Genomic DNA, 13,786 nt, shown 5'->3' with positions numbered 1-13,786 from the left:
AATAACATAAACTAAATTCTAAAATTAATTTTACTACTAAATTATTTGAATCTTTCTTCCTTTACGATAAAGAGAGAGTATATTCCGATAGGATTTGCTCAAAAGAAAGTTCAATGGTAATTTCAATAATATTCAATTGATAAAGATAAATTCAAAATAAGTTTTTCAAATATATGTTTCAATAAAAATTTTAAAATAACAATAATCTTAAAACTAACTTTCCACTCGCTCAATCCAAAGTAAGGGAAAGGGTTTGAAAGGAAATTGGCACTTACCTTTTTCCAATCAGATGAATCTCCGCGTTGCTAAGGTGCTGTGGTCGTGCTGCCAAATGGTGTTTCCACTGATCTCTCGTCTCAGAGCGATTCTGATAAGGTTTGATCTCAGCTTCTACGTTCGTATCAGGACCGAAGAGTTAAAACTCACGTTTTTACGATTGATCGTCTCGATGACGTGCAAATCTCAATCGAAAACTGCCCTGATCCTACCGACTGCGCCAGTTATGTTTTCTGTCACGTTAATAACGTTTTAAAAAACTTTTATTTTGACAAGCCGCGATACAGTGTACTCTAAGCAAGAACGAAGATTACCTTAACTTAATATTACAAGTGATTATATAGACTAAATAATGCAAATAAAGCATGAAATACAATATAACTGAGTAAGCATATACATAAGCAAATAATATATATAGGGTGGCATAATTGTGTACATAACTAGTGTGCTCTTGACACTAAAAAACTAATAAGTGAAATTTTTTATTTCTTGACAATTACAGAAAAAAAAACGTGTGAAAAAAACAAGTCAGTGTAGTAGATGTTCGAAACATTTACCGCGAACATAAAAATGTTTGCTAATATTAATAGGACAACTAAGTTGATGAGGGATTTTACTTTTTACATATTCCTAAGGGAAGAAATTTATTGTTTATCTCACATAAGGGGCTCATGCTGGCTTTTCAACCGATGGGACGGGATATGAATTTGTCAAAGTTGACACAATATTATTTTTAAGCTGTGTTAAATCATTTTCGCTATTGAAATCGCCATCAATATAAGAAGGATCTCCAAAAATTTGCATCCATCATTTTTACACAAATATATTCTTTGGATTTTAAGATTGGAGTAGAAAGAGTACTTTACAGAGAACAGATTAATAGAAAAAGGTGGATTATTCACATAAGATGCTAAAAAATAATATGTAAATAAAAAAATGCTAAAATATGGCTCTACACTAATCTATTTGATAGTAGAAACACGTTGCTGTTGGTAATTACCTTGCCAATTTTTTGACATATAGACTCGCAATTGCCAAAGCATTTAATAGCGAAGTGATTTTTACTAATTGTAAAGAAAAATTCATACCCTATGCAGATTTTAGTAATCTCGACATTTTCTAATATTTTTGGATGCTATTGGTATTGTAAACACCGAGAAACCAGATTGATTCTCGTTGATCTGATTCCGTCATTCCGGTCCAAAGTCGCACACCGCACGACATCTCGAAGGCTGGCGAGAAGCTTCCGAAACAGCGTTCTGCCGAGTATATAAGGGGCCGCATCGTCCATAGTAGTCAGTTGTCAGTAAAGTTCGGATTATTGGCCCAAAATTTAAATCAATACAGTAAAGTAAAAATAAATATCTCTAGTCGGTGTGAGTGATCGTGTTGTCGTAGTGAAGTTTGTAAATAAACTAGTTGACTATTTTCTGTTGTTTTAATTATCAGCTAACGAACGGGAAAAGCGCTACAGTATGATATTTTACTAGTTATAAGAAGTATACAGTGATTGATGTCCCAATTCAACACAATCTATCCCAATCCAATCCAACTACAAGCCATTCTACCTTACTCACAACGCACGTTCGTGCCTAAACCATAATCCACCATATTTTTTTTGTGTAGTTTAATTAAATTTAAATCATTGTTGTAAAACTAAAATACGTAATTGCAACAAAATTTTTTAAAAAAAATTCCCTCGTTTCAAATTGAAACCGATCGACCGATCCATACTTTGTCATCACTGCTACGTCATATAATCCTTACGATTAAAATGGGCAAAAATGTAACGTACATTTTTGATAATTTTATACACACTTCAATTATTAATATTAGTACGGTGTTTTTTAGAATTTAATAAAATTGAAGCTTTTCGTATGATAACCTCACGATAACAGAAATTTTTTTTTTAACTCATGAATTGCAAATATAAATGCTAAGGTTACTGGACTAATATGTATGTTTTTATAACATTTATCGTGTTTTTGTATTTCTGATTTTATACTATATATATGGATGCCTCCAACATTTGCATCTCTCAGAACTCCCTCTGGTTTAAGACTACAAATAATTGTCAGCAATGACGACATCATCGTTCCGGTATCGACGTCTCAAAAAAAACTAAACTTAAAATTTTCTCGTTTTTTTATGCTATATCGTTCATATCATGTATACCCAGCAGCCTCTAAGCAGAAATATATTTTTTGATGCAAATGATTTCGGTTATTCTAAAGGCTGTTTTTGCAATAATTATTCAGCTTGTTCATGAAGCACGAAACACGTCTAATAGAATAGAGAATATAAACATGTTTCCTTGTAACTTATTTTGGTTATTTTAAAGCCGAGAAAATGGAAACGGTACACTCACATTCAAATGTTGTTTTGGTTAAACGAAATTTTACCGGAGATAAATGTGCTTGTTGATGTAGTTCGTGATAAATAAATAAGCAGTTCTAATTTAAAGCTAAACAAGGAATGTACTCCACGCATTTTCCTAGCTAAGAATCCTAGGTTGATGTTAAAGCTTCAAAAATATAATAATAATTTTTAATCAAAAATCGATGGGTGCGAATAAGGGATGTGGAAAGTTTTTGTCGTACCACTTTGTATGCCTATTGTAGAAATAAATGACTCATGTTAAAGTTTTTTTTTTAATTCAGTGAAACTATTTCAGATCCAACATGCCAACCGATCAAATTCTAAGTCATCCTGGGTTCGAAAAAATCTGTCGAAATATCAAAAAGTACTTTGGAGTTATTCAACTAAACGATGCAGTCGACTGTCTTAAAGTTCTGAATTACATGAAAGTACCCTCGACTAGCACCATAGTTCAGATATTACTTCAAATAATTCGAAAAAATATAAATTCCTTAAGCATTCCTCAAATTCTGTTCTTAGATTATTTGCTTCAGGATTTCGAGAGCACTCCACTTTCTGAGGCTCTTAAGATCGCTTTACCCCTCGTGTTTGATCTTAATGTTACCCTAAAGCTGAACGAGAGTAAACCAGAACAGCTTGCGGCTTGCTTAGAGTATGCAGTTAAACATCGTTTATCTGAAAATACTATAAATGTTTTGATAAACATGCTAAATAATTACAATGGTGAATTTGATAGCTTTACAGCTAGGAAAATAATTATCTCGATCTGCCGGTTGCCGAGGAACATGGCTTTTGAGAATTTAATTAAAAAAGCCGCAACAGATTTAGTGGTAGATATTGATAATGTTCCTATAGTGAAGATAGAGGTTGTGTTAAATAAATTAGCGCACAGATTCTCACAGAGTTACAAATTTTACTATCAGGAAGTAATGTTTGACACTTGTGCAAACTATGTTATTGATCATAATATTGGCTACAAGAGAGCTCTGGCATTATTAAGAAATATGGCTAGAGTGGTAAGTCTTTTAATTAACTTAAATAAATATTTGAGGACAGAACAAACATTTCACAGAGAAGCGACGTGACTAGTGTGATTAGTTTTTCTTTTAAGTTTATGAATTTTACTAATATTGATTTCAATTCTCCTTAACATGTCGCCTATGTGCATATTCAAAACATCAAATCGCTGCGAGTCCTGACACGTGAAGCCGTTAATAAAAAATAACGATTTAGTTCATCCTAAACGTTTACTGGGAATATATCTAAGTGTTGGTGCCAGTGGAATTGACAAATAGTTAAAAGTATTCACAGAGCAGTGATTATCTTTGAAATATATTATTTTAGTGTGTCATGCCGCTAAGGTAAGTTTATGTTTTGTTTTGGTTTATAATAAAATACATTTTTGTCAAATAATTCTTAAAATTCATTTGTCGGTACTTGTTTTGTATCAAAAAAACTAAATGAACCAATTTTGTTCTTTAGTTTTTTATTTATCGATGTTTTTTTTAGCATATGAAATATCATATCATAGGAAGTAACACATACATATTGTTTTTAGGAAGGCTTTTTATAATCCTGAAAACCCAAAAGATGCTGATGAGCTTATCAATTTTTTTGATAAAATTAGTGATGAAGATTTAAACTATGATACCTTGCAAGAATATGATCAGCTTGATTTTATATTATTACCTCCAGATAATGATCAAGATAGCGACAAAAATTATGGCCAAAGCGATAAAAAGGAAGAATTTCAAATACATGAAAGCGGGTCTTGAAAGACCCTGTTGAAGTCTATGCAGTTAAAAAAAAAACTCCTGAGAAAACTGAAATAAATCCAGTCTCTTAACATATTGCCATCAGTGATGATGAAGATAATGATATGCCGCTTTCAATATAGGCTAAAAGGATTCGAAAAGAGGCTACAAAGCAAACTCCTGGAAGCAGTAACACTCAACAGACATCTGTAAAAGTAAAAAAGTTAGAACATGTCAACCAAAATGACTGGATCCTATTTCAGAAAAACTAAAAATTTCTAAAGCTCTCCCACCAGATTTTGCAAATAAAATAAAAGACGACGGTCTAGCACCAATAGATTTGTTAAAGTATTTTTTCCAGAAGAATTTCTGCAACTTATTTGTCATGAAACTATACGCAAAAATAAAAAATAAAATAACATACGCAATTTTTAAAGGCAACCATAAGTTCTCTGTATCCACTAGAGAAATGTACGTTTACCTTGGAGTTTTATTTTATCAGGGTACAAAGTTGTCGGCCAGAAGAATGTATTAGAAAACTAAGTCTGACACGTATGATCATTTAATTATCAACAGTATATCTAGAGATCGTTTTGAGCTAATACATCGATATCTACACTTCAATAAATACACTAAGCTTACCAAAGTTTACAAAATTCAACCTCTAGTCGACCAAGTAAATAAAGTCTCTTCAGCATCTAGAGAAAAGTTAAGGCACCATTGAAGGATCTGAAACAGGAGAATGAAAAGATATGATAAATAAAAAGATGGCATGATAATAGTCAAGTGACCATCGGAACCAACGTAGACATTGATCAAATTTTGCTTTTTGAAGAGCTAGTATAGGCGTTGTTTAAAAAAAGAAAAAAATATGTTCAAGTGGATCAACCCAGCCTTATCAGCTTGTATAACCAAGGAATGGGTGGAGTTGACTTATTCGATAAACTAAGGGGTCATTATCGAATTCGATCAAAGAAATGGTACTGACCATTTATCAGGTTTTGTATCAATAAAGCTTTGGTAAATATGTGGACTCTTTATAGGTACGCCCACCCAAAGATAAGTTTACTAGAGTAGCAGGAAAATAGTTTTATCAGTTTTGATAGCACCCGAGTACCTTACAGGTCCAAAACAAAAATGCAGTCGAAATGTGCTCACGGAGATAAGATTTCATAAAATGGATCATCTTGTTGGTTTTAATACTACACAAGGGCAATGCACATATTGTAAAAAATGTGCAAAATTTATTTGCTCTAAATGCAACGTCGGACTCCAACCCAAAGATTGTTTTCAAGCTTATCATATTTCAAATAAATAGAAAGTGACCGAACCAATTAGCAGTGGCGAAGCGTACGAGTAGACAAGGTAGACACTGTCTACCCAAAATTATCCAGTTATTTGTCATTAATTTATTACGTAATTATTTCATGTAATTGTTGAATTACAATTAAAAAAAAATTAACACAGAACGTAGTCGCTCCTTACTATTATTATATAGTATCTAAACGGCTATAATATCTATCTATCTATAATATCTAAGGCGCGCCCCGCCTGACGCACCAATTAAGATAAAAATGCAGGGCTGACACCTAATTATTGTATACAAGCCCCAGAAAGACACATTGATATTTGTCTTCCGAAATTTAGAGCAATTCGAACCATATACGCATCAAGCAGGTGGCAGAGGTCCGGCCGCATCAGCATTCAGCCTATTACGTATGCAAAATTTACTCGCGGAAAAGACATTCGAGCTTTTGTCTATCGAAGTCGACCAGCTATTTTATTATGCTGTTGAGGGTTATTGTTTATGGACACGCTTCATCTGGTCGGCCGCAATACCTACATCTTAGGTTTTTTTAGTGGTTATTTATGAACGACTGTTCGATATTGGCAATTGTATTTTAGTTGTGTTTTTATTTGTCTTTAATTAATTTTAAAATAATGGATTTTATGGATTTATAAGTTATAGTTATACCTATGTTGTGTTTTTTTGTAAGTAGTATTTATTTTTATTTATCTATCTTTTTATGCTAGTATAGTAATTATTTTTTCTTTTTTATATCACTACATAATTTTTCTCTTTGAGTAATATTTCATGCGCTTTCATTCTCTATTTTATTAAAATGAATAATATTAAATACACATTTTTTTCTAACTAACGATTTTTATTGTTTGTCTACCCGAAAAAAAAGTTCACGCTTCGCCACTGCCAATTAGTTACAGTTTATTTATTTTTTGATTTGTTACTTAATTACTAGTTAGTTTTTAGACATGCTTCTGTACCTATGATATGATATATCATATGTAAAAAATTAGAGCCTTAGAATAAAAATTTTCTTTTTTCAAAAATCGTAAGTTGTTTTACGTTCCATAAGCATTAACTTGTGCAATTTGCGAAAAAAAATAACTCAGGTATTACTGGGTTAAATGATAAAACCGCGTTTATAATGTTGTTAACGGTCAAGTTGTATTCATTTATGTATTCGAAAAATCAAGTCCTGGTGAGTTAATAAATTTGCGTTGTATTAATGTAAGTAAAGGAAACCTAAAAATAAGAGTTGTTTATAGACGTCCATCTCTTAATTTTCAGTATTTCCTTCAATATTTGGAGTCTATAATGCTAACACATCCTAAAACACACTTACTAGTGGATGATATGATTAATTTATTGGATAATTCACAAATTAGTGAGTGCCACCAGAGTGTTTACGTCTCTAATAGAATATGTTCTAAGTGATTGTAGTTAGAAGTTAGATTTTAAACTTAATGTTAGGGATTATGTGATTTCGGATCGTAATATGAATTGGTAAACGTCAAAACTTCTTTCCAAATTTACAATCCAAAGGTTTGTTATAAGTCGACCATAGGAAATTTATAAGCTTATGTAGCCAAAAAGTTTTAAATCTCAATATAGTAAAATTTCAACAATTGATTAATTTAATTAAATAATGTAAAATCAAGTGTGATTGATTACACCAAAAAACTAAGAATTCGGTCAGAAAATACGTGGATAAATTATGAAATTCTTGAGCTGGGACAATGGGCGTTTATTAGGTTTATTAGCGCTTATTAATCGTTTTATAAAAAATAAGAAGAATGAGGTAAATGTGGACTCTTTGTTGGTTAATAGCCATGTAATAAATAATCAGAAGGAAATAGTAAATATTTAAACACGTACTTCTCCCCGATTGCTGGATTCATTGTAGCAAGTCTAGAATTAGAATCTATATTGGATTTTATTAAAAAATAAAACAAAATATGTACGTTCAGTACATAAAACAAATATCATTTGTTCTTAAAATTATATTTTAAAATAAGCAAATTATTGAATAAGTAATATAAATTTATTACCACTAAAATGAATTTATATGGTCTTATTATGAATTGGGCTAGATTGTAGTAGATCCTTCCTAACACTGAATAAACAGTAAAATTAAATTCAAATGTTATTATAAGTCGAATTTTGATAAATCTTAATGCAATAAATGCACAGGAGTGTAAACTTTTATTACAAAGAGCTCACGTCATGACGCCAATACTGCCAAGGCGACTGAAAGAAGGGCGTTCGTTCTCGCATCTATCGCTTGCGTTAAACACTGTCAACAGTGTCCCTAAGTTGCCAATTACTTATTTGACAGTCAGTGGGGGCAACAAAAATACTGGGTTGCTTTTGCGACCGATCTTGATATTTTTGATATATTATTACACGAACTTATAAATATACCTGGACTACCAATTCAATAAAGAGTAAATGACCACTACTAGGGAGCCGCCATTTTGCGTGATTGTGTCGTTTCGATGTTGGTCACTCTGACAAATTTTAGTTGTGCCAACTGTAGGGAAACAAAACAATTAAAGTTTTTGAGAGGTTATGTTTACAAAAATACAAAATAGAAAAATACGAAAAGTACAAAAATACAAAAAAGAAATACATGTAGGTAAGAGAGTTTTAGATAGGTAAGAAGTTTTCTGGTACTTCTTGAAGAATTTCGTTAACATTTATGAAAGAAAGTAATCCTCACCTAAAATCAGACAAAGTTTAAATCAACTTGGAATAGATGCATGCCCTTTAAAATATTTGTTTTATCATTCTGATAATCTTGAATCTTATAAATCCTAATACCGAAAATCATGATATTCATTTAAATGTTTGCTTGTATTTACTTAACAAATTCAGTTAAAGACACTTATTTTCTTTCTATTTTCATTATTACGAGTTTTACTTTTCTTCCATGTACAGTGTTTCCACATTAATAGGTACAACCATCTATAAGAATCAAAATATAGATGATTTTATGAGGGTTTGTAATTATAAAGGGTTGGCAACACTAAAAATTTTCAGAGTGACCAACATCAAAAGGATACCACCACTATAAAAATGGCGGCCACCATGCAGTGGTCATTTTTGGGTATCGTGGCCATATGCATTAGCAGTCCAGGTATATTTATAAGTTCGTGTATTATTATGACAAATACTCCACTATCTATAATTTTTAGATGTTTTGAAAATCCTATATCTGATTACTTTGCGACCAGATCAATTTAAAAAATTACATCAAATTCATTGACTTTTTCTATCAAAGCAAAAAAGCGTGCAAATGGTGATTTTTCTGTGTACCCTACCGAAATTAGAAATATTGAAAATAAAACATATTGAAATAATTAAGTATTTAAAAATTACGTATATTTGAAATAAATTCTTTCCTCCCATATAGTTCTCTGTATTAACAAAAATTTATATGTACATGTATGTACGTCCGCGAGACGTAATTAATGTACGTACGAACTACGTATCCAAAAATCGTACTAAATACGTTATTATTATAACAATGGACGTATGAACATAAATATGACATAAAAATTACGTACCCAGTACGTTGACTATTTGGGTAGCAAAAAATTGTTTGTTATTTCCCCCTCCTTGGATGATTTTTATGGATGATATCAACGACCTACCATCCTAAGTGTTCAAGAGACCGGAGAATAATGAAAAACCTGGGAAGAACCACCGACTAACCAAAATACCAAGAAAATCATAAGAAATCATAAGAAAGAATACCAAGAAAATCATAAGTCATGACACGACCTTTTTTGCTGGACCGAATTAATTTCATCAAAAACCACCGAATGGTGTTCAATTCGTCGTCATGTAAGAGAGTTTTTGGTAATCACATTTTGTCTACGACGTCAAACTAGTATACACATTTACAATCATTGTAACCATGTTATAAATATATGAGAATAATGAGTGACTTTTGTTCTGGTTTCATTACTTTTTGACAAACGTATCGCACTTTGCTTTCAGAAACTATTGCATTATAATAATAATTCGATGATGATTCACAATTGATGACTTCAAATATGGACTTTAAATTGAGAAGTTTTTATAAGAAATAGAATCCAAAAAAAAATTAAGTAAACCAAAAATCACGCAGACTAACACATTTTTTTGGTAAATTACATGCTACTGATATTGATATAATACGATTTTTTGGAAAATAAACGCGCTCTATCTTGATAACGAGATATCGTTATTAAGATAGAGCATTTTTGTAGACTTTTTTTGAATTCTACACGTTGAAAATGTTTAAAACAGTGAAAAACATTATTTCAGGACGAAATTATGGAAAAAGTAATTTTAGATGACGTTAGGGCCCTCATTACTTTTAATTTTCAGAAAAGATCCTGGAATAAAAATTCTAGGCAATTTAATCATAAACATTATTTGTTTCAGACACTTTTTTCTAAAAATAATTAGATATTATTATAATGATTATATGATTATAATATTAAGCATAATTTTGTGTTATTTATAAAGTCACAAAAAATTTTAAAGATGTGCAACGCTCGAAATGACAACTATGAGAAAGAAATGCACTGAGTGATGGTGAAAATTTTATTAAACGACTCGATGAATTTCAAAGTTCAATAAACGCCTCTTTGGAAAACGTATCGAATGATATCAATATTAAGAGCGAAATAACAAGTTGACTTAAGATTACACACATCAGGAATAAGACCAACAGGAATTTATTAATGTTTCACGAAATCCCACACGATGATTCTAAAATAATATACACAACCAAATTCCTTGACGACGACTGAAAATAATTAATAAATATCACCAAATACGATTTAATCTGTCATCGATTAAGAAAATCTGGGAGGTCAAATCAAAATAGTGCCCATTATGGTAGTATGGTTTCTAGGGTGGTATGCGATGCAAGTTAAAAAAAAACTGGCTAAACTTTTATAAAAATTATTCCCAGGAGCAAAATTCATGTTCGAGATGTTAGAGGCAAAGATACCTTCATAATATCTAAATTTAAAACAACTTTATTCAAAAGGTTCTTCCCTTTCAACGCCATAAATGTCTGTAACCATATTCATATTCGATTTAAAATTCTAAATGTTAATAAATTTAAATATAAAAAGCGTACTTACCTTTCTTACCTTACCTTTTCCAAGGATAATCATAAATACTTTCCCGATTTGTATGGTTACTCTGTTTAAAGTTTATAAATTAGGTTCGTATATGGTTATGTTAAACTAGCCCTTACTAAATAAAAACCTTCTTTGTTATTACTATTATGTTTCCTGATCTGTGCTATCAAGTTAAGCATAAAAAATAAAACAACAAAAATATTTAAGATTTGATAATATAGTCGCTTCTTTGTGATATATTTTTTCTGTTAAAGAAGTTTATAAAATTCAAATTTATTCAAACAATCTTTTTATATTATGTAGAACCATGTCCATAAGCCGTTGCTGGATTATGTATCGACGTATATCTACAATAATCCAGACACACCAAGAGTCCCAGTAGACATATACAGTATGGTGGTTAGTCTAGTTTTAACCGATTACAAGCCGCCGCACTGGGAACACCTGAAGCAATGGATCAAAAGTGCGAAAGACTTGGCGCAGGAGAATAGTATACAAATATTATGGATTCGGTTTGCTGCCGCACTCTGTGTGTTAGATATTTATAAAATTGATGTTTTGACAAGGGTCTTAAACCGGGAGTACATGACGCATTTAATCGAGAAAGGTAAGTTGAATAATACATTGTATAGATTGGTACTCCAAATTATTTTCTTAATAAGGTTGTTATCATTAATATGATTTATACAAAATCGTATGCAAATGAAAATGTCAATCTTTTTATCAAGAATTATGCAATACAGTTGTATGTAGTGTAAGAGTCTAATGATGATGATGATGAGTGAACTCATCGAAATGCAGAATTCTTGACAAAAAGATTGACATTTTCATTTGTGGAGAAAGAAGTCTTCTTGCCCTTCCTAACCCGCTATATTATGGCCACTCCACTTCAAGAATGGACTAACAAAATAAAAATATTTTTTTAGTTGCTTACATAAACAGTCTTCATGCTGCTGCGTGGTTTCGTTTTAACTGTTTTATTACAAATATCATAATAAACTCATGATAACTTAATATATTTTGTTAGCCTCTTAATAATCAAGTGTTTACACTAAATTGTTTTTGAAGGGACCTATTCCAATCAAATTGAATCTTTCTATCAAATTCTTATAATAAACTTATTAATTATACTTAAATTCATTAGAAATTGTTCTTTTCTTTGTTTTTTGTACTTCCGAGTTGTTTATAGGTCTGGTTATAGTTTCCATACCTTTTTTCTTATATTGCTGTGGAATATTAGTAGTCCCATTTTACTCTGACTATATTTAAACTATTGTCTTAGCCTAAGACCTGCCATATTTTGCTTTGCGTTCGTTAGTGTTTGGAGCTAAAATAGTTATTTTGCTAGCTTAGTCAATGATATATGATTTGTTGATTCATTGTCTACTCTTTGGATACTTATTATCTGGAAAAGCCTAAGAAATTGGATGGGACAGTCGTCTTAGGCATTGTGGATGGTTGTTGGTCTCTGGTTTTAGTATCACAAAAGGATTTTTTGTGCAGTATAAACAGAGCCGTTTTGTTTGTTTATCATTCACGAACCGGCAACCTGATTTTTACTTTTATTTGGTGATTATCTTCTTCCGCGGCTCGTGGCGTCTTCTTCCGAAGGTTGCCGGCTACCCGTATTTTGGAGACCGCTCCGTAAAGTAAGGATCTGGTACTGCTTTCATATCAGTCTCTTAAATTCTTAAGCTGTGATGTCTTTCTTCGTCCTGGTGCTCGTTGCCCTTCGATTTTTCTCTTTATTATGAGTTAAAGCAAGCGGTATTTCTTGCCCCTCATAAAATATCCAAAGTATTTCAGTTTTGGTCGGTTCACTGTGTTTAAGATCTCGGTCATTGTATTTAGACGTAGCAAGACATCAGCATTTCGTCCAATCCAGGAAATCCTGAGAATGCGACGATAAGCCCACATTTCAAAGGTTTCAATCTTTTTGCAATCTAACAAGATCTATTTAGTTAATCTTAGATTCAGTTGTCTCACGTAAAAAGCTTTTTCATTTTGATAAATGCATTTCTGTCCAATGTCGCATTTCCAATATTTTGCTTGCTGAATATCAGAAACTGGCTCTTTTTTTTTTCTTGGCGAAGAAATTCTTTATGTCCACCGGCAGTTCTTGAACGCCCGGTAGTGTGGGACTCCGTGCTCGGTTATCCACTAAAATTTTTCCGCTGGATGATACAAGTTGGTTCCCTGCACTTCGATCTGCTCTGTTGCAGTCCTATTGTACCGTACAGATTTACTCATATTCAGTTCTATTGCTTCTAGGAAGTCCAGTATTTTGCCCAGTGGTGTGGTTCTTATCCTCTCTGGTGAGATTTTGGCGTTGCCCAGAGATGGGGCCTGGTCTGGTTGAATGCTTCGCAGAAGGATAGAATTTGAAGAGTAGTTTCTTCCTTTTCCTCGCAACCTCTACATAGGGCGGTGTATCTACTTTCCCGAGTCTGAGTAGGTGTTTTTAAATTTGATCTTTAAATTTATTGTTAAACCACTGGTATTACTATCCTGGTTTGTATTCTTGTTAGTAACCATTGCAGATCCTCAAAAGAACTGCTCAATAATACTGTATCAGCGAATTTATTCTTACACCATTTACGTAAATTAATTTTTCGTTTTCAGACAGAGCTTCGAACAAAATAGATTCAGAGTATTTAAATATGAAATTTCTTTTATAATCATTTGGCCTGAAAGGGGATTTTATAATAATCTCCAGGAGATTATTTAAGATCAAACTCATTGCATCACATGTTATTAATAACAGGTAGATCTTTTTGTAACCCTCATGGGTTTGGGAGATAACGTTTATGATTTCTACTTGATTTTATTTTAAAAGAGGATAATTCCCTTTATTTAAGTTTTTTTTGTTTAATTTAGATATTTTTTTGGTTCTGTCCTTAACTCCGTTGTCCCCTTGAACGAGTTTTTTTTAT

At 31.8% G+C, this 13,786-nt stretch overlaps 1 protein-coding gene across 3 annotated transcripts in view; it reads left to right on the top strand.

The window, feature by feature from the left end:
* LOC126734523 (uncharacterized) overlaps positions 1-13,786 on the top strand; it is a 53,308-nt gene that overhangs the window by 30,834 nt on the left and 8,688 nt on the right. For all 3 annotated transcript variants that reach the window (XM_050438193.1, XM_050438196.1, XM_050438195.1), the window contains 2 exons: positions 2,951-3,671; positions 11,157-11,460. In XM_050438193.1, coding sequence (XP_050294150.1) covers positions 2,951-3,671; positions 11,157-11,460 — 1,025 coding nt within the window. The remainder of the gene's footprint in view (positions 1-2,950; positions 3,672-11,156; positions 11,461-13,786) is intronic.

Source organism: Anthonomus grandis, chromosome 3 (assembly GCF_022605725.1).
Source record: "Anthonomus grandis grandis chromosome 3, icAntGran1.3, whole genome shotgun sequence".
Taxonomy (NCBI): domain Eukaryota; kingdom Metazoa; phylum Arthropoda; class Insecta; order Coleoptera; family Curculionidae; genus Anthonomus; species Anthonomus grandis.
The sequence above is the reverse complement of the archived record's forward strand: the minus strand, read 5'-3'. Positions and strand labels throughout refer to the sequence as shown.